This window comes from Nuphar pumila, chromosome 12 (assembly GCF_984573655.1).
Source record: "Nuphar pumila chromosome 12, dmNupPumi1.hap1.1, whole genome shotgun sequence".
NCBI lineage: Eukaryota > Viridiplantae > Streptophyta > Magnoliopsida > Nymphaeales > Nymphaeaceae > Nuphar > Nuphar pumila.
Window position 1 is genome coordinate 17,022,823 of NC_143260.1, and position 20,785 is coordinate 17,043,607.

The window sequence follows — 20,785 nt, forward strand, 5'->3', positions numbered from 1 at the left end:
AATCCATATCCATATTAATTTGAATCATATGGATCAGATCCAGTCCAACGCATCCCAGACCCGGTCCCATTGAGACAGGTCTTTTTTGAAAAAAATGTGATTTTCGGGCCAACCGTAACCCTATAGAGGCGCATCTAACGGTATATAACTTGAATTTCACCTTCAAAATTTGCCTAAATTTAACTTGAATTTTGCTCAAATTTTGCTTGAATTTAAAGGTAAAAAATAAAGTTTTTATCATGTCTTATTTGTCTCGTTTAGGTCTTGTCAGTGAGACATGGGCAAAGCTCAGACTCAAATATCATAACATCGAGTGTTCTACCGATATTTCTACAACACTTAGCCAACATTTCAACTATTTATGAATTCAATTAAGTATGAAAATACACGATATTACATGCCCTCTCTCTTCATCTGGCAGAGTGCATAGAAGAGAGGCGGAGGAGTGGCAGGGCTGCCGCCCACCTCCTGTTTACATGCATCCGGTGATGGATCGGCGGTGGCACCCTCCTCTTTGCCGAAAACAGAGAGAGAAAGAGCAGCGAGCGTACTTGAGGGGCAACGTCGGTCCAGGTGTGCTGTCAACAGGAAGGAGACAAGGGGGGAAATGGGGAAACAGAGAAGCGGGAGGGCTCCAACGAGCTTCCAGCGAGGTGCAGGGAGGGGTGTCGGGGTTTCGGCGAGGGAAAGAGAGTGAGTGTGGGGGGAAAACTCCAGCGTGAAAGATGGGAAGAGGGTGACTCAAAGTGTCACATCAGAGGTTTCAGGGTCGAGCTTCGGGTGTTTTTAAAAAAAGAAAACCCCCCTGTGGGGGGTTTAAATAGAACACAGGGAAGGGGGTGGCTGAGACCCGGATCCAGGTTGGATCCGCGGATCCAACCTGGATCCAAAACATATATATGTTTTTTAAAGCACGGGTATTACATAATCAAAGTGCGATTAAAATCTCACATAATCTCATTCAACATGGGAGAACCAAACATGTTGAGATAGATCAACATTTCATCATAAGCATAACAGAAAGTGGGAAGATCACGACTCAGTTTGTTGGGACTTAAGATCAGGTAACTGACCTGTTTACAAAGGGGCTAAGCGAGCAAATATTTTGGTACTTGAAGAGTAAGTTGTGCATGCTTCTCACCATGCACAACCTGAGGGAAGCTATTGAGACATGGCGTTTTGGATCTGGATCCAGATTGGCATCTTTGGGTGTGATGCCCTTTATGTAACGTTTTATGTGTATTTAATGTTTTCATTGTTGCCCCTCTTATGTAAAATTGTCTTGTATGGTAATCAGGGGTATTATTGGTATGTATTCCTTTGTTAATATAAAGTACCCATGACCCATGAGGAAGGGTGTGGAGATTGTTTGCTGCAGCCCTCTTCTTCTCCTTTCTCTCACCTTCCCTCTTGAGAGGTTCTCGGTAACGTGATCTGAATTTACAATATCTGCGTACCCCATTCTGACCTGAATCCAAACATACCCAAGCATCTTTGTTCTGGATCCGAATTAGATTAAGACACATACTATCTGGATCCCACAGTGTGGTTTGTATTTAGATCAGACTGATTTGGAGCTCCAACCATTTAAATCCCTTGCTAGGAATGGATAGAAATTATCTGCACAAGTTGAAAATTTCCCAACATTCCATCACCTGTCTAATTTGGTTTTATTTCTGTAATTGGCTGTGCCTAGATTATAAACCAGATGAGCTAAGTAGGTAAGGGAGTCCTGCTCGAAACTTTCCTACATGCTGTACATATATGACTGAAGACATTTGAGTTGCTGTGGGGTTCTGTCATTATGGGATTTTGATCTTCAATTCCAATTTATGTCTCAACTATGTACATACTTTTTAGTTTTGGACAGGAATAGATGTGCTTATTCGTGTTCTGCATATAACTTTTTCTGCTAATAGGAATTTGCTCAGGTTATTGTCTTGGATTTCTTAATGTTTGTAAGATTTGATTGACATTTATGTGCCATCTCAGGGCAATTTTATCACAATTTACTGAGGAACAAATGAGTCGATATGAATCATTTCGAAGATCTGGTTTTCAAAAAGCTACCATGAGAAAGGTATGCATTCTCTGGGTTACTATTTATTAGGTTATGGTTCATGTTTCTTTATCCCCAAAATATGAATTCGGTTCTCATTGACCATCATCATTTAAATTGCTGAAGTACATGACAATTGGTTTTCTTATTACCGACAAATATAAACAATCTTATGAAATGTTGTCTCATGTCGTTTATATATGTAATCTTCCAATTTCATTGCCAACAGAATCCCATCTTCTAGGGGGGTCTCAAGATTTAAAGATGTTCTTGGACTAGGAGACCCTGCATAGTAACATATGGTTTCTACTTCACTCAACTCATAAGTACAGACTATCCAAAAAGAAAACAGAAAAGAAAAGGCCTCATGAATAATGTCGTGTTTATAATAGGCATGATCTGGGTCAATCTATATGTTAGGCATTAGGTAATGTCCTCATCTCAAAGACCCTGACTGCAATCTTGATCCCGCTATGACTCCCAATCTTAGACTTGGTTGAAGTTGTTTCAATATCAGGTATATTAGACTGCTGAGTTTTCTAATGCCGGCCTGTAGCTTTTTGTTCGTTCCAGTTATTAGTTCTGAGACATTCGGTTTCTTTTGCAGTTACTGATGAGCATTGCTGGATGCCCGATATCCATGCCGATGACGATCGTGATGTCAGGGATTGCTAAGATGTTCGTTGGTGAGCTGGTGGAAACAGGCATGTGAAGTGTTTTCCGTGCTCATTCTTATTAATCATCTTTCTTTGGTTGACAATGAAAGTCATCTTTCTTCTTTGGTTGCAGGCAGAATAGTAATGAATGAGCGTAAGGAGAGTGGTCCAATCCGGCCATGCCATATCCGGGAAGCATACAGGAGACTCAAGTTAGAAGGGAAGGTACCTCGACGAACTAGGTCAAGGCTGTTTCGATAAGTTTCAGGTTTCATAAGTACTGTTTGTTTCAAGGCATGAAAGTCATTGCAACAGCCAGCCTTCCATAAAAAAATTCTCATTAACATGTTCATGCTATGTCCATATAAACAGCTTTTTCATCTGTTCTAATGATTGGCTTCATGCACAAGTTCTGTACCAAGGTTTAGTACGGTTTGTGAGATCTGCCCAGTGTTGGTGACACTTGACCTTAACCGCAGATTGATTGAAATTGAATCCATTTTTGGCTGAATGCCATATTGGTGACACCTAAAGCACCTAACCGGATGCCTAAAACAGGCCAAGCAACTAGGAATAGGGGTGGGCAACAGCCCAACCTGTCAATTGTGGGCTGGACCAAAAGCCCGGTTCCGGCTGGCCGGTTGGGAAAACCCCAGCCCACGGCCCGTGGGCCTAAATACACACACAGGCTGTGGGCTAGCGCGTGTTGGTCCGGCCTGGGCCGGATCAAAAGCCTGGCTCATGGCAGGCTGTGCCGGGCTAGTCCGTTTCTCACCTCTAACTAGGAATGAGGTTATTGAAACTAGCATATTGGAAGATCAATCGGTGAAAATAATGATGAAAAAATTAAGCTGGGCTAATCAGTGCCTAGTGAATTTACCTGATTTGGACCGGCGTTGAGCAAATCTGACTGGGCTACTGAGGGTGTCAATAGGTCGAACTTTCCCCGGAACTGGGTGGGTCCAAATTTTGAATGGTTTTACATTGAAAAAAAATCTGGATCTTAATCATAACTTTGGCCAGAGCTGGGTCTGGTGTGAAATTTCACAGACCATACCTGGATCTGTATGCTAATTTGTCTTTAAGGGCCCAACCCAAACATTTAATCGGACCCCTTCCTTTTGTACCCAACCCTGACCCCTACGAGTTCCAGTACGGGTCAGGGTCAGGACATACCTGACCCATTACACCTCTAACCATGTGGAATCAGGTTGGGCAGGCTCCATCCTTTATTACCTATCCGGCTGGGTCTAGTTCATGGTCCTCTTGCTACAAAAAGATTTGACTGAACCTAACCCCAACTCTTCCTGGAGCCGGTTACCCTGTATCCTACATAATGTCCAGCTCTAATTCTATGGTTCTTCCAGGTTATTTTCCAAGTGTAACAAACCTTGCACATTTGTTTCTACTGTAGAAGTGATCCTTGTCATTATGTTCAATTAGCGCATCTTTTAAAATTTTTCTTTTTTTATTTTATATTTACAAAATAATGCCATATTATTAAATTTGCTCATTTATTCCAACAGAGTTAAATCAGATTATGTGAATACCCTTTGAACATTCTGTAAAGGACTTAGAAAAAAAATTGCTGATCGTCTTGCTCAAAAGTAAGGCTTCAACTTTTGTCCCCACTCATTTTTAAACCTTTTGAAAGAAAATGGCTTGTTTGGATGTGGCTGTTGGATCCTAGTGCCTTCCCCTTGGGTGGAGGTGGCAATTGTTGGTGCAAATGGATCAGATATGGGCTGGATCACAATTGATCCAAATATAAAATGCCATTTTTAAGAACTAAATCTGGATATGGATCCAAATTAGGTATGATGAACTAGAGTTTGAGTAATGGGCCCAGATTTCGCTCGCAATACTGGACCTGCCAAAAAAAGTCTGAAAACAGGTTTTCACATGCAAAAAGAACTGATGGGTTGGACTTGATCCAAACCTGAATATAGATCTGATTTAAAATGTTGTTCTAAATCTAAAAATCTGATCAAACAACTCCTAATCCAATATTTTGAGATCCATATATCAGGTAACTTGTCAGATTGGGTCGGAGGTCTGACTGATTTTGGTCCCTTTTTTTCACATTAGTTGCAATTTCCTATCTGCCGACTTGGCCTTCTCCCCCAAGGCTAGGTGTCTCTAAAAACTTCAAAAATCTGAAAAAAAAATGCTAATATATCTATATTATGTGATTTTTTTGGTTTTGGCTTTGTTTTACAAAAAAGATAATATATATATATATATATATATATATATATATGGGTTGAATATTCAATTTTCTTTTTGAAGAAATCAAATCTACTCATTTTCATAAATTATGCTGAAATTTGCATTTTCCGTGGCATTTTGTTGTGATGTAGAAAATAAATAAATATAACTGCATTGAATCTAAGTTTTTTTTTGTGACTTAAAAAAAAAAAAAGAGAAATGGTTTTGACTTATGGGTTTCTTTTTTTTAAATTGGTTTTAGGTATGAATTTAGAGAACTGCGCCTACTCGGTTTTGAGCGTAGATAGAAAAAAAAATGCTGCGTTTTGGTAAGAAGAAATTCAGGGCTTGAGGAAAATTGGCATTGCGACTTGAAATGTTGTCTTTCCAAACGTATGAGTTGGAGTTCACTGCTCCCAATCCTCTAATCCCGTTGATTATGTAGGCTAACGATGCACAAATGTTTTATTGAAAAAATCGCGAGTCTTAATCGGAACTTGGGTTGGACGCAAGTCTGGTATTAAATTTCACAAACCATACCCCACTTCATATACTAATTGGATCCTTTGGGTCCAACCCGCTTTCTAATTGGACCTCCTTTATTACCAAACCCTGACCCTATAGGGTTTGGTAAGAGTCTGACCTGTTGGCGCCCCTAATGAAAATGGTTCAGACATGGCCTTTTTTGACCTAGCTATGGATGCACATTGGTTAGAGTTTTGACCCAGGGTAAAACCAAATCAGGTGCATATTGTAAAAACCAGGCTTTGTATATTCGAGTATGGGTCAGATTCAGAACAAACAATGTGAGGTCTAGTTGGATTCAGGTTGGAATTGGGTACACGTGTGATCTTATCCAATCAGGGTAGTTAATGGGGTCTAAAACCTTAGCTGTTTTACCTTGTTCACACGAAAATTGAATACGTTTTACCAGTTTCGAATGGACGCAGTGCCACAAGGACACATACCATAACTGCATCCGATCCGGTAAGGAGCCTTCTCAATCTGAACCCTGTACATGTGGATCCAATCGGGTCATACCTAGATCCAGTCCAAATCGAACAAAGAAAAGCATTTTTCTGCCATGGCATTTTCGCCATTCTGATAAATCAGTGACGTCAAAGTATCTTCTCCGTGGATGCTCACTCCCCTCATCCGAATTGTTTGTCCTCGCCGGAATACCACCATCTAGTGGCCGGAGTACCGCTTTTGAGGTGGTGGGAGCATTCCGCCAGCGGTATTAGTCACACACCCTTTGCTTGAACAGCAGTGTAAAAAGGCGTCCTGGTCAAGGGCTCCGTATCTGAAATACAGAAAAGGACGGATTTAGCGTTTGACTCGATTGCTGGGCGGAGAGATTCTTGCAGAGGGCGTTCTAGTCGTTTGGCCTCAATAAACGTTATGTAGAATGACTAAAATGTCATCTGGCTTCAGGTTGATTGGGGCGAGTCACTGACCCGTCCTGCCAGGATCCGAGCCCGGTAAAGTCCCCTTTGTCAAGATTGTTGTTGTTTGAGGGTTTGTGCCTACCCATGAACCCATGACATATTTGCTTGACAGGGTGGGACCTTTGAGGAGACCCATCCGTACGGGTGGACCTCAATTGGATCCATTTTTTCACATATTTGGACTTGGAATATAAAACTAGATCTGATCCCTTCAGATAATTGGAACCGAGAGGTAACTTGGTTTTGGAGCCAAACCCCAATTTTCTGCCTTTTGTCTCTCTTGTCAAGTTCAGAAAAACTTGAAAACGTGTGTGAGTTAGGTGAAGATTAGTTCCGTGGATTTCAATTCCACTGAATCCGCTGTTTGGTCCATTGCAGCAGGCGGGTACCACAAAATTTGTTTTCTCCATATGGTTGCTGTTGCTGGAATTTAACAGCCACCTAAAAAAGGTGGCCGTTTTACTACGAAATGGACATTGATTTCTGCCAATTATGAATTCCTTTCTTTGGAATTTCTTTTCACATGTGCCAAACACAACAATATATAGGTTCCCAGCCAAAGATTGTAGAGATATGGGGACAAAATTTCACTTCACCAATTGATTGCTTCCACTTAACCAATTGAGTCTCCGAAATGAAATTCCATCTGGGAAAGGGTAAGGGTACACTCGCAATAACCGTTATTAAAAATAACAGCAGCGACTAGAACTACAAGAACAGAAGGCCATAAGTCATAAAGGAAAGACGTTATGTTTTGGCCTCATGATTTCTTCCCTTCATTTTAAAAAAATAAATAAAAGAAAAACCAACCCTGGTGTGGGGAGGGGGCTCAAGGTTCAACCCCTCCTTGTAATCTCACCTCTCTCTCTCTCTCTCTCTCTCTCTCTCTCTCTCCGCAACTCATTAGTTGATGTTCCCTGCTTTTCTTTCTTTCTCTTGATCTTACCATAACTAATTACTCTCTCTCTCTGCTGATCTACAACTCTCTTTCTCTCTTTGTTTGTTGGTCTCTGCTGATCTTTACACAATCTCTCTCTCTCTCTCTCTCTCTCTCTCTCTCTCTCTCTCTCTCTCTCTCTCGTTTCTTCGACAAGTCATTGGTTTATCCCTGCTCCCCTCACCCCTTTCTTTCTTGATTCTTCCATCAACACATTGCTCTCTCTCTCTCGTTTCTTCGACAAGTCATTGGTTTATCCCTGCTCCCCTCACCCCCTCTTTCTTGATTCTTCCATCAACTCATTGCTCTCTCTCTCTCCCCGATTCCAGCCCATTCCCTTTCCGATTCCCCACCTGTATCTTTTTGGCAGTTCTGATCATGAACAGGGCTGTGATCGAGCTGCCTGGCCTGTTGAATGCCTCACCCTCCAACCACAACAGCCGTCAGATCTCCCGATCGACTGAAAAGCGCTCTTCTTCAGTGTCGCCGGAGAAGGCAGAGAAGCCTCCTCCGCCACCACCCTCCTCCCGGACGAACCACAGCATCAACAGCGACGCCAACACCAACACCAACCAGCCGCCCGCAGCCGAGCTGGGGCTGGACGCTGCGGCGCCGGAGAAGTTGAACATGGATCTCTTCGAGTGGCCGAGGATTTACTTCTCCTTGTCGAGGAAGGAGAAGGAAGACGAGCCCCTCGCCATCAAGAGCACCAAGCTCCCTCAGGGCCCCAAGAAGAGGCCCAAGTTAACGGACAAGAACGGCCTTCAGGTATAAAATCAGCCACACCCTCTTCCTTCTGCTTCCCTCCCTTTCTTCATCTCCCTCTTTATGAGGTGTTTCTGATGCACCCTCTTCACCATAAAAAACTGGGATAAGTTTTCATGTAAAAAAATTTAACACTGAGGAGAACACAAAATCCCAACTTGTCCCACTTTTTCTGAATAAGTGGGTACATTCAGCGACAGTTAAACAGTATCCTAACTTATCTCAGCTTTCTGGATAAGTGGGTACATCCAAGTTCCAATCACCAGCTAAAGACCCAAATTACACGGTAAGAGTAAAATCCATGATCCTATATTCTCCATGTAATCTTGGGTCTTGGGGGCTTTTGTTATGATAAACCTCTGGCTTTTGGGAAAATGGTCTATGGAAAGATCTCTTGTGATTTCAAGATGGGTGTAAAATTGCCTCCTTTCTCTGTGTCAGCCCCCAGAATCCACCATCACCAACATCACTAACAACAACCACAGTATCAACAACAATGGTTCCAGCAAGAATCAAGGCGTCTGCGAGAACTCGGCGGTGGCCGCACCAGGAGGAGGGGACGTGCTGCTGCAGTGGGGGCAGAAGAAGAGGTCCAGAGGGTCGAGGTCCGAAGGTGGCTCGGCCCAGGCGAGGCAGGTGATCAAGATCCCGCGGAGGGCGGTGGTCGCCGGCTCCGACAAGCCCGGCCCCGCACCACATCAGAGTCACCAGGCGATGACGACCGCTGGATACGCGCGGGCGGCCAATCTCCGGCCGTGCACTCCCGTCCGGGAGGCGCTTAGCAGGTCAGGGGTCTCTTACCTCATCTTTCTTGGTTATTTTTTAGGGTTTGCTGGGCTGGGGTGCCCTTGATTCTTATTCTAAAGTGACCACTATGGCCTTGTCAATAATACAATGACTAATATTCAATATCCCAACTTATCCCGGTTTTTCTGGATAAGTTGGACCGTCCAAAAATTTCCGGGTTTGTTGGTATGATCATATATGCTCTTTTACCTTCTTCCGAGTGAATTGACTACTATGCGCTGTTAATATGGGAATGACCGATATGTCTCCGCACTCCCTCTGCTCTTTTCATAGACAAAGCCTGCTTATCCAGATACCGGGATGAATTGGGATATTCTATTATTGTCCTGGATCCGTTCGTCTCATCCGTGTTATGTAGATAAGTGGGTGCATCATGCCCTGTTAATATTGGAATCACCAATATGGACTCCCTCTGTTGTTATTTGATTTCCTAGATAAGCCCACCTGTCCAGCAAACCGGGATAAAGTAAGATATTCTGTTACTCTCCACAATCCAATTTCCCCACTTATCCGAGTTTTGTGGATGAGTGGGTGCACCAAAACACCCATTAGGGTTTTGGCCGTGATTTTTTATGTTGGTGCCATGTCAACTGACTCAACTCTTGACAGGGTCACGGAATGACCTCCATGTCCTCAAACCCCTCTCTATAAGGAATCGGCGCAATATCCCGACTTATCTCACTTTTCTTGATAAGTGATTGAAAACACCCCCAACATCATCCTTTTCTACCACTGGAACTACGGTACGAGTCTGTTGGTGGTTGGGGACAAGTATCCATGTTTTGGATTGGGGAATTAGGTGCATCAGAAAGTATGGTTTGAAATAGGCTATGGCTTAAGCTCTAGGAGTGATGTGAATATTTGAAGTTGGTCTGGGGTCAAAATTTATTATGGTAGTGCGCTTGATAGGCATTTGAAACGTCTGGTAGGGCCTGAGTTTCTGTTGGTGTTTGGTGTTGTGAAAACCAAACAAGAGGAGATAATATATGGGTGAAGTTCTGCTGAATCCTCAAGAACAGTCCTGGATTAAGGCCAGGGAAGGGGTGCAGATGGCCATCCCTCCTTAGAATGTATAGGTCACCCCTTTCACAGGTTTTCAACATGGAGCTGCCTCTGATCATCTTTTTAGAAATTTCTGAGATCCCCCTTCTTCAGTATGTGGAAATGCCGTACTGTAAGTGTAGGGGGCAGTACGGTCATCCGAAAAAGCATGGACTCCGTTGCTTCGTTGCATCTGCTTTGCTTTTTGCTAATTTTGGGTATCTGACTTTTGTAAAGTAAAGCCATTTCATTTAGTAAATGGGTGGCTTGATTGTAGTTTGCTTTGCAGAATACCTAAACCTCTCTCTCTCTTTCTCGAATTTTCTTTATCACCGTTGTAGTTTTCACTCTCTTGATTTTTGTTTTCTTTAGTAATTTGGCTTTAGCAAGCCTCTGTGTGTGTGGTTGTGAGGGGTGTAACTGTGTTTTACTTTAAACTCGTTCTTTGGTGTCTGCTTTTCTTGTCTGCCCCCATCTCTCCTCATCTCCCACCCATCTCTTTCCCTGGCTTTTACAATGAGCAGGAACCTGGATGAGCTGCCCAATCTGCTAAATGGCTCCCCATCAAGCAACAGCAGCCGTCTGATCTCCAGATCAACAGATAAGCGCACGTCGGCATCACCTGACAAGGCAGAGAAGCATCCTGCAGCTTGCCCACCGTTGCCTGCCCCGACCAACAATACACACCAGCCGGACTGCAGTGGTCTGGTGCTTGCGGCAGAGCCCAGTGCCGCCGCTGCGGCGCCCCGGGAGAGGTTGAACATGGACCTGTTTGAGTGGCCGAAGATCTACATTTCATTGTCGAGAAAGGAGAAGGAAGACGATTTCCTTGCCATGAAGGGCACCAAGCTCCCCCAGAGACCAAAGAAGAGGGCCAAGATAGTGGACAAGAACCTTCAGGTATCTCTGGCTACAACCTTTTCTTTTGCTTCTTCTTTCCTATGTTTAGAGTCTCTGTTTCTTGCGTTGAGAATATATTGCACAAATGCTAAAGTAAAAAGCATAACTCATGATTTTCTGGGGTATGTTTTGGTCAGAAGGTGACCCCTGGCTTTGTGAAAATTATTCCACACGGTTGTAAATGACCCACTTTTTCCCTTATGGTCTTTGGTAACCTGTCCCTGTAATGAAGACGCTAACAAGGTAGGGTAGGCCCTGGTCTCTTCTATTGACCCTGTGCTATCCTTGTCAACTGAGAAGCCACATATTCTGGTGAATCCATCACTAGTATTTTCTGTCTTATTCACGGGATGTGTGTTTGTTGATGCTTCTCATTGAGGTTTTACCAAGGGAACCATGAATATTGCATTTAGTGTGGCTTTTGTTTGATGGTTGCCCTGTGTGGTGTGGGTCATCTCTTGGTTGGCTTTACGCAAAGTTGCACCAAAATGTAATTTCTTTAGCACAGGAAAGCCACAGTTTACATTATTATATCTTGTGGGGTTCTCTTGCCCTCATGGAGGGCCACTGTAGCATCATGCTTGGCCCCCACCTCCCCTCCCATTTCATGTTGTTAAATCACATTTATGTCCCTCTTCTCTCCACTCTTGCCGTTGGCAACACGAGAAGAGTAGGGTGGTTGTGGGGATTTAATGTGATGGAAGCGTGTGCAGAAAGCAGGACAATGTTGCTTAGTCCCTTTGCTTCTTAAATCCTGGTGCTGAATCTTGGTAGCGACTGGCGAGGTTGTGTTGGTGGTTGTGGTTTCGTCTTTGTAACTTGTGTTGGTGTTACATGTGCCTCGTTCATTGTTTTGCTTGGCAGTATTGCTTTCCTGGAATGTGGTTGTCCGACTTATCGAGAGGTCGATACGAAGTTAGAGAGAAGAAGTGTGTGAAGAAGGTACCTTCTCTCTCTCAGTTTTTTTTTTCTCTTGGTCTATAATATCATTTCAACTAAAATTTGTAAGTGCATGACTATGGTGAGGCAATCGAGAGAACTTCTTGGTCAAGGCTCTGTGTGGGCAACCCATCGTCTCCATTGATTGGGAACACAGCTATGGGAGGGGAGACGTAGTTGAGAGGAGCGTTGGGATGGACAACCACTTTAAAAATCAGTGGATTTCAACAAGTCCTTACGGGGGACGTTGTTGCCAAATCCGTTGATTTGGTCGCCCCTCTCGTTGCCCCATCCAACAATAGCTCCCAAACAGAGTCCAAGTGCAGTTGCTCTAGATTTCTAGGCCGGGGAGGGGCTTTTTCAGCTTCTTAAATGATCAAAATGCACATGTTGGGAGTTGCCAGCTTTCATTAATCGGCACCATCTTGGTATTACCTTACTCTCTAAGGACCCGTTTGATTAGCGGGCTTGTCTGCTGAGAACAGTGTGTACCATCCCGCGTTAATCAAACGCACTACCCCGCGTTTCCTGGAAAACCGCGTCCTGTCAGATGCATTTTGTCCTTAAAATGTGGGACGCAAGAGTTGGAAACAGCAGATACGGTAATAAAAAAAAGAGCCAGAAACAGACCCAACCCCTTCCCGGACAAAAAAAACAGTCGGGCCCCATTAAACGGAAGACCAAAGCGGTATCAAAACCAAACACTGGAATTGATTTTATACATTTTTTTTTCTTTTTCCATTTTTTCCACAGAGAAAGCTGGGGATTAGGCAGACCCCTACCAGGTATACAACTATACCATTGGGATTCGAACATGCATCGTCCCAACACAAGGTGACGTGCGCTAACTGCTCCTGCCAGACAAGCGGAGCACCCCCCCCCCCCCCTTGATAATTGATTTTATAATTGGATACACACGAAACCGCGTTTCGAACGAGTAAACTTCGGATCCTGTGGTCTTTTGATTAATAGTGGGGCCGAAGTTTGGTTTGGTTTTGACAATTCCCTTCTCCAAAAATCGGGTTAGAGATTCTTGAATCTGGGATCCTCATTTTATGGTGGGTCGGAAATCTCATCATGGTCCCCGCCCCAGACACAATGCGTGCAATTTGAGATCCGTAAAATCTGCCATATTATGTGTTGATGCCCATTGTCTAGATAATCATCCACCACCACTGTATTGAGCACATGTTATGGTCATCCAAACAATGCAGAAGAATTTGTCCTATGAATTCCTTTTAAGAAGCACAAAGGATCAGGTGCAATGTAGTTGGCCACTTTTAGGTGCACCTGATCAGGGTCACCCCTCCATATCTTTGGGATAGGGCCTGTCAGTTGGAGGGTAATCAGGTGCAATTGCGCTCTAAAAGTGTGCAATCACATTGCATCTGATCCTCCCTCTTTGAGAAGGGTGACAGTGTTGATACAGCTGCAGCAAATGTGGCGCTTCAGCACCAATAAAATAGTCCCAACATGGCTTAAAGATTTTCAGCGTTGTGGAGCTAGGTGTGCACATTGGAACAGGTCAGCCCAGGCTTGCCTGATAGAACAAGTGAGCCAAGCCCGGCCATCAAACCCAGGCTCAGCATTTTAAACAAGCCAGGCTTGATCAATCCCAGTAAGCCTGATTAGTTGTTGTAACCTTAGTGTGTGCACTTGCGCGCTATTGTGTGTGTATGTGTATGTGTATGTGTATGTGTATCATATCAGCTGCATAATCAAGGATAGTGTCCTACCGGTTGAGCATTCATATCAAATCAGCAGGTTCAAAACCCGACCTATCAAAGTTAAAGTAAAGTCAAGCTGGGGTTGAGCTCAGCTCAAGCTTCATCTTAGGGTTGCACGATGTGCACTTCCTATGCTGAGCTTAAGTGGATTTGATAGGCTGCTTAGTATCTAAGGCCACTTGGTTGACTATTTTGCATGAAAAGTTAATAGTTTTGTAGATTTTTTTTCTTGTTTTAAACTGGTGTGGTGCTTTTGATAATGTTTCGGAATTGCTGAAATCTTGTTTAGAATATTTGTTTTGTGACTGCTTGCTCATTGAACATGTGTTTGGCATTGCAGAAGAGGAGGGGCCTCAAGGGCCTGGAAAGCATGGAGAGTGATTCTGATTAGTTAGGTTCCAGCAGAATCATGAGTATGTAGTGCATAGATGATGGGTCTTGGAAGGAGAGCTAATGGAGATGGATCATTCTGTAGTAGTTCATTCCCACCTTTATCATTATGCATGCCTGTGATATTGTTCTCTCTGCTTTGGCTGCATCACTAGAATTCCAGTGTCTTGGTTGAGTGAGTATACGTAGGGGTTGGGAACACCAACGGGGGAGTTGTGCCCCCAAAAGCTTGACTAACAAAACCAAGAACTAAACCGTCTGCCTGTATTATGGCACTCAGTGTTGTGCACACGTGTGGAAGCAGGTTGTGTGCTTTCCCCTTGATCCAATCTTACCTGTGCTAAGAGTTCCGCGAGTTTCTTGAGTTGTACAAAAGCAGTTTGGTCAATGAGAAATATGTTCATGTTTAATCCCTCTCTCTCTCTCTCTCAAGAAAAAAGGTCTTCAGCCTGAACTATCAAGTCACATTTCATAATTGAACCAAAATGCCAACCAGGTTGGTAATTCCACAGCAGTGCATGCATAAATAACTGAACTCCAAACACTTTGAGATCCCTATTGAGACACGTTTGTCACATAAAGTGAGCTGCATGGTCTCTTTTAGAGGAAAGGGATTCTTGTAAAATAGTGATTTTTTTTTAAACAATTGTGGAATCTAACTCAAAGATTCAGGGCTTCACAGATTTAATATACCAAACCACAAACCAAAACTGTGCATTGAATCAAATGAAGAATAATTCAAACTTTATTAATTTATATCAATGGTCAAAATAAACTAAGACTAAAAATCGCTTGTATCACAAATGAGACATCCTGTCAGAAAACCAATTTTTATGGTACAATACTTCTGAGCTTATATCAGTCCCAACCTCATTGAGACTTATATGAGGTCCCAATATTTGTTTCTCTCCCACAGTATGCTTGTGCATATTGGTCACCCTTACCTTGTAAATGCTAAAATGACCTAAATACTACACACACGGGCTAGCCGGATCCTTTGGCTGGTTCTTTTTCCTTTTCGGTTACGCTTCTACTTCAATGGAGGTCACTTCCATGGAGAAGAAGAGAGAGGGAGGAAGGTCTGCGTAACATTCTAAAATTTTAACCCAAAAATACATAATTTTTTTGTTGGTTCTAATATATAATGATGCAATGACTTTGCCAATTGATAAATTTCAATCGTACCAAGTACTAGATGACTCGCCTGAGCACAAGCACAAGCGTGTCTTAGTTTTCTAGTACCAGATCCGGTACGAAACTACTATTATCAAATCGATTGAACCCATTACATAAAAATCATCAAATTAAGTGTCTCATCAATGGTATTGTCTTAACTGAATCAAGCTTTAAGGAATCAGTCTACGCAAGCACCGACATTTACTAGCTCCCTAAAACAGTATTTGAGATAAAATGACCAATTGATAAAACCTTTTTGTTTAATAAATTCAAAATCATAGCAAAAATATTACTTTGAAACTAGTTAAATAATTTAAACGAGTTATCAATATATAAAAATGTCTCTACCAAACTACAATAAATCCAATCCATTCATTCTATAAATCAATTGTTTATAAGTATCAATTAAATAAAATAAAGAATTATAAAAATAAAAAAAGTCTTCTATAGATCAATAGTTGGTTTGCATGGCACTCTCACAACATCCCGCAACTGCTCCAGCTTAACTAATCTTTATTTGTTTATTTTTAAATATAAGGGGTTAGACTTCTACAGCCGTAGTAGTAAAACATATCAACAAGGCATATATACATAACAGAGAGCATACAGGCACATGTAGTTAATAATCATAAGCATTCAATCAAATAATTAAATTCAGGGAACATGATATTCAAACATGGCACAAATAAATATCAACATAATCAAGGGCATGCCTTAAACACAAATGCAATTATGAAAATGCATATAATATTTGTAAAGTGTATTTACTTAACTAATGCATTGTTTCTCTTTTAAAAGCTCTACTGGGTATAACAAATATAAATCATAACCCAATCCAGATCACTCTGGGTATATTATTCAATGCATTTTAATTAAAACCAAGTGACTGACTAAGCTAAATCTATTGGGAGTGGTTTAATGTCGAAAGAAGTTCCCCCAATAGCACAAATATGATCAATATGAACACTCTACAAAGACATGAACATACCGCCTAGGACAATTTTAGGTAGTCTGACTTCCTAACTCCGCAAACTGGGAACCCGTGAGACTTTTTGCCCACAAAGATAAAATAAGGTCCACGTAAGTTGTAAGCAGAAGAAGTTTGATCACACAAGTTCAACATATACGCCCATAACTGCTTAATGTGATCCATTATCCAGCGATTTCAACAATTAATTCACCCCAAAATCGACAAAAAAGGGTTCTCTTTATTAAGGCCATTGGTCACTCCAACTGGGATGATCACCTATATTGTGTTGGTCCATACTTTTAGAACCAAATACATGTTTGTTATCATGCACTACACACACATGATAAATTCTAGTCATTCTATTTACAGTTATGGTATACCGCACTTAATCATTATCATATGCAAGAATCACATGGCCACATGGTATATTTTAAAAAACTTTATGCAAATAGAATCCCATATGCACCATATACACACATACCACATGTCATAGCCCTATATGCATTCAGACATATCACATGTATACTATAAACGTATTATTCAATATAAAACATGTAGTATATTAATTTATAAAAGTAACTATAAACTGCATATCATAAACATGAAAAAGAATAAATACTGATATTCAAACATTCGTGAACTTATTTAAATCAATTTTGGAATTCAACTATGTCCCAACTAGTCCACTTTCGGAACCCGGACAACAACAACACAAGAGTTTCAACTTGAGACTGCAAAGACTATTTTTATCAGTTGGTATAAATTTTGTCTCGATCAGATTATAGTAAAAAAATATCTAAAAATTTTAACAGTAGATGAGATATTTTTGCTAAACATAGCCACAAACTTTGCCTCATTTCGAGTTTAGAGCAGAAAAAAAATAATTATTTTACTGAAACTAGTTTTTCTGCTTCTAGAATGATTTTCAGTTGAACCCCTTATAACAAACATTAATTTAGTATATCTATAAAAAGCGGAAAAAATCTTTAAAAATTATTATAAATAGATGAACATGTCTGAAATAATCTTTTATAGAGATTAAAGTCAAACTCCATTGGCACTGTGAATTTAAAATTTATGAATTGCAGACTATTCAAGTTATTGGATAGGTTGTGCTCCACAAATTTTTAGGTTTTAGAGCCAACTTTTGTGATTCTTAAATCATAGACCGTAATGAATCTGTACACCAAATTTTTATCATAAATTTTCTAGCTATAACTATGAAAAGATTAGGAGAAATAAAATTGATAAAACAGTATAATCAAAATATAGGATTCTTGTCAGGACAGAAATTCATTTTCAACCTCTGAAGGCCATATTTTCTCATCTGGACATCGAATGGAGCCAAAAAATTTCCCGAGACTTCCTCCATGAGTTTGAAAAGTCTCTCTAAAATTTTGAATTTTTTACCCAAGTCATTTAGGTGTATGATAAAGTTCTTGAAAAGTGTGGGTGCCTATGAAAAACAAGATAGTGTGCATTTTTACACAAAAATTATATTTAATGCATATCTTTCATAAAATAATCTCAACAAATATGATTTTTCATGTTTTAATTCAATATAATACAATCAATGATGGATTAAAGATGAAATAATACATTTTGTTACTGTACAAAATTAAATCACATGCATTGAATCATCTTGAATAACATTGAAATAGTTTTTTTCACAAAACAAGCATTCGTATACTGAAACACGTATTGGAAAATAGAATTTAATCCCAAATCGAATATGAATCATCCATATGTATATCAGATCTAACATAATGAATAAAGCATGGACTAGTCATGAATTAATCAAACATATATCATAAATAAAATTATATAAATTATATTTTTCTGAAAAATACTCTCATAAATCTAATCAGTACGAACTATATAATTTTATTTATGATATTAAATTTTAGTCATCCGTAAAATCATGATTCAAACATGAATATGGTTGAGATCATTCAATACATGAATATCAACATGAATAATAACAACTAATAATTAAACCTGATTTTCCAAAAAGAAACTTGAAATCCCCAAAATCATTTTTTATATTTAGGGTTTTATTTTTTATTTTTTTATTTGATTAAACATCATAAATATAAACTTCAATATGATTTCAGCATTCTGATCAAAATAAACACACATCCAATATACTCTGGAAATATAAATCATGTTTTTTTATGAACTACGAACAAGAAATAGTGTTTTTCAGAAATAGTTTTTGGTAAAACTACTTTTTGGGGTCATGTAGACCACCAAAAGCATCAAATATCGATATGAGTTCATGGTTGAGACTGATATCACCTCTAATACACAACTAGAACTTTATTCCAGCATGTGGATGCACCCTTGGTGCAACGTACACATGCAAAGATTCAAAGGTTTCAAAGCTAAAATCGCATAGAATAAAAAATCGTCAGGCGTTCGATATGGATGCAAAGGTTCACTCCCTTCTTGTAGCAGCTCTAATGCTACAAACCTCCAAGCTCTTTTAATGAATGTCTGGACCTATGAGAACTTAGGTAGGAAAAAATAATAAAGAGAAAGATTGTCCAATTCATGTGATGGGAGGAGTCTCCTCCCTTCTATTTATAATGTTTCTAAAAGAATCTTTTTTCAAATGAGTCTTCTCTCTCACCCCAAACTCTATCCTTTTAGCTTTATAGGTTTCTTAATTAAATATATAAGACTTATCATAATTATGAATTTAATTAATAAAATAAAAGAAAAGTGCCACTTTGCATTCTCACGTAAAATCTTATATAGGGTTTGGTGAAAAGGTGACCTTCCGAGAGGCTTAGGAGCACGAAGACTCAACTAACTTTTATGTTTAAATAGCCTTCAAAATATATATCATCGTGACGATGGTCTTACGTTTAATCATATAAGCACATATCAGCTAAAAATTTAATCAACACCGATTTTTTTAAATTTTCGTTCTGCAATTTGGCATAAACTTCTACAGATAATAAAACCTATATGGCCTTAGATTTAATTATATGAGCATGAACTTCGTACTGCAATCTAGTAAAATCTTGTTGGGCGACAGCTGACTAATGATGGGGTCTCCCACCATGGGCTCCCTCACCCAACTTGCGGAGGGTGGGGCGGTGAACCCAGGCCCATTGCCGGTAGGGTGGACCCTCGTCGGCTTGTCTCGTTCTGCGAGAGCTCTCTGAATGGCGACCGACGATGGATCGGTTGTGCCCAGTCAGAAATGAGGAGGAAGGGGTAGAGAGCACCTGCCCAACCCTAAATCTGGCTAACAGTAGGGGAGAGGGGCTCTCCAGTGTTGGTCGTTGTTGGGTGAGCATCCCGCAGATCAGGTTCTTTCTCTAATACGAAATTCATGTAAACCGAGAGTACCCGATTTATGAGAAAATCTATGTTACCCTACCCCTATGCATGAAAATCAAGAAAAACAGGAAAATATGAGAAAAAGAAAAGAAAGCAAGAAAATTGATTTTTTTTTAAATAAAAACAAGAATAATTAATCAATCAAACTCAAATCTTATCTGTCTGTAATCCTAGTTCTTCTCTGTATTTACAGGAAAAAAAATTCCAATACTAGTAGACTCAAACTAATAAAATTGATAAACACAGATTAAAGAAGCAAAACTTAATTTTACTAAACTAATAAAAATAGATATTAATTAATTACTAAGATCCAATACCCAATACAAACCCAAATAAAAAATTATCCAAAATAAAATAAAATGAATATAAAAAACACAACAAAAAAGGTTACCTGCATCATTTGTCCATTTTAACTTTGCGGTAAATATGGTCGACATACTCACCGAAGGCAAGTTTGTATAACACGTAAGGCAAAAGCCCAAAAAAAAAATGACATTTCAAACTTGCAAAAAAAAAAAAAAACGAGGACAGCAGGAGAAACGGCAGAAACAAATGGCCAGAAAGAGACCAGAGTCACCAGACTTTGTAAAATGAGATTCTAGTACAAAAAACAATGTTGCAAAGCAAATGTTTTGCAAGACGCATTTAGCTTGGCAATTTTCACACGTCAACCTAAACGCTTTTTAGCTTGAAGGGGTGTCCCACTAAGGATACCGAGTTTGTTTTTCACTTGAAACGTGGCAAGAAACGAAAGGCTGGTCTTATCTTTCGAACTCATCACAGGTATTATTCCCATTTCCGTTTACTTACAACCTAAGACAACAGATCAATTCGTCTCGTTTTCCGCGCCAAGAAAGCAGTCGGTAGGGAGGCATTCAAAACGATTCACACCTGTTGCCTCTCTCGCTGTCGCTCTCTCTCTCTCTCTCTCCCTCTCTCTCTCTCTGCGCGATGAGCCAGTCGCCGCTGAAGCTCCGCCTGTCGCCAGCCGTGGAGAGTGCGCTCAACCGCCTCCGAGAGGAGCAGTCTCTCCCTCCTCCCGATGCGAACGCGCTCGAGAGTCTCGGGTCATTGCAAGAGGAGGCTGCGATCGGCGTCATCTCCGAGGTTGCCGCCGGAAAGGGCAGCAACATCTCCGCCCGCATTATCTACGCGGCGAAGAGTCGACGGACCGCGCAGAACTTCAACCTGCCTGGTCCATCTGCCACGCCGCCGGAGCACAACGGAGGTAATTTGGCCTCCTCTGGTCTAATGGTTTGTCTGCTTGGACGACTCGAGTTGGAATTCTGTGGTGGGCGCTGGGTTCCTCTTGATGACTGTTTCCCTTGAGTTTTACCTCATTTTTCTTCTTCAATGAAGCTAGAGAGTCCCCTTTTTGATCGGTGGCTCTTTTCTCCCGGAGCTTCGTTAG

The 20,785-nt window shown here is 40.8% G+C and overlaps 3 protein-coding genes across 9 annotated transcripts in view; all 3 read left to right on the top strand.

Annotated features, from left to right (window-relative positions):
• Positions 1–3,192, top strand: part of LOC149820151 (transcription initiation factor TFIID subunit 11b-like) — a 29,818-nt gene extending 26,626 nt beyond the window's left edge. For all 7 annotated transcript variants that reach the window (XM_089981984.1, XM_089981983.1, XM_089981980.1 and 4 more), the window contains 3 exons: positions 1,993–2,080; positions 2,667–2,767; positions 2,853–3,192. In XM_089981984.1, the coding sequence (XP_089838110.1) occupies positions 1,993–2,080; positions 2,667–2,767; positions 2,853–2,976 (313 nt within the window). In that variant the 3' untranslated portion in view covers positions 2,977–3,192. The remainder of the gene's footprint in view (positions 1–1,992; positions 2,081–2,666; positions 2,768–2,852) is intronic.
• A 3,990-nt stretch (positions 3,193–7,182) lies between these two features.
• LOC149820152 (uncharacterized) lies at positions 7,183–14,287 on the top strand. The gene is made up of 5 exons (XM_089982281.1): positions 7,183–8,076; positions 8,515–8,858; positions 10,446–10,821; positions 11,686–11,763; positions 13,828–14,287. The coding sequence occupies exons 1-5, from the start codon at positions 7,687–7,689 to the stop codon at positions 13,876–13,878; spliced, it is 1,239 nt and encodes a 412-aa protein (XP_089838407.1). The 5' UTR covers positions 7,183–7,686; the 3' UTR covers positions 13,879–14,287.
• Positions 14,288–20,317: 6,030 nt separating this feature from the next.
• Positions 20,318–20,785, top strand: part of LOC149820153 (putative RNA-dependent RNA polymerase 3) — a 141,068-nt gene continuing 140,600 nt past the window's right edge. The window contains exon 1 of the mRNA XM_089981753.1: positions 20,318–20,602. Within this exon, the coding sequence (XP_089837879.1) occupies positions 20,326–20,602 (277 nt within the window). The 5' untranslated portion in view covers positions 20,318–20,325. The remainder of the gene's footprint in view (positions 20,603–20,785) is intronic.

Bases quoted from the DNA above. Each gene is read 5' to 3' on its own strand.
- LOC149820152 (XM_089982281.1), top strand. From the start codon at position 7,687: ATGAACAGGGCTGTGATCGAGCTGCCTGGCCTGTTGAATGCCTCACCC. The intron at 8,077-8,514 runs GTATAAAATCAG...TCTCTGTGTCAG, and splicing joins CGGACAAGAACGGCCTTCAG to CCCCCAGAATCCACCATCAC. The intron at 10,822-11,685 runs GTATCTCTGGCT...TTTGCTTGGCAG, and splicing joins TAGTGGACAAGAACCTTCAG to TATTGCTTTCCTGGAATGTG.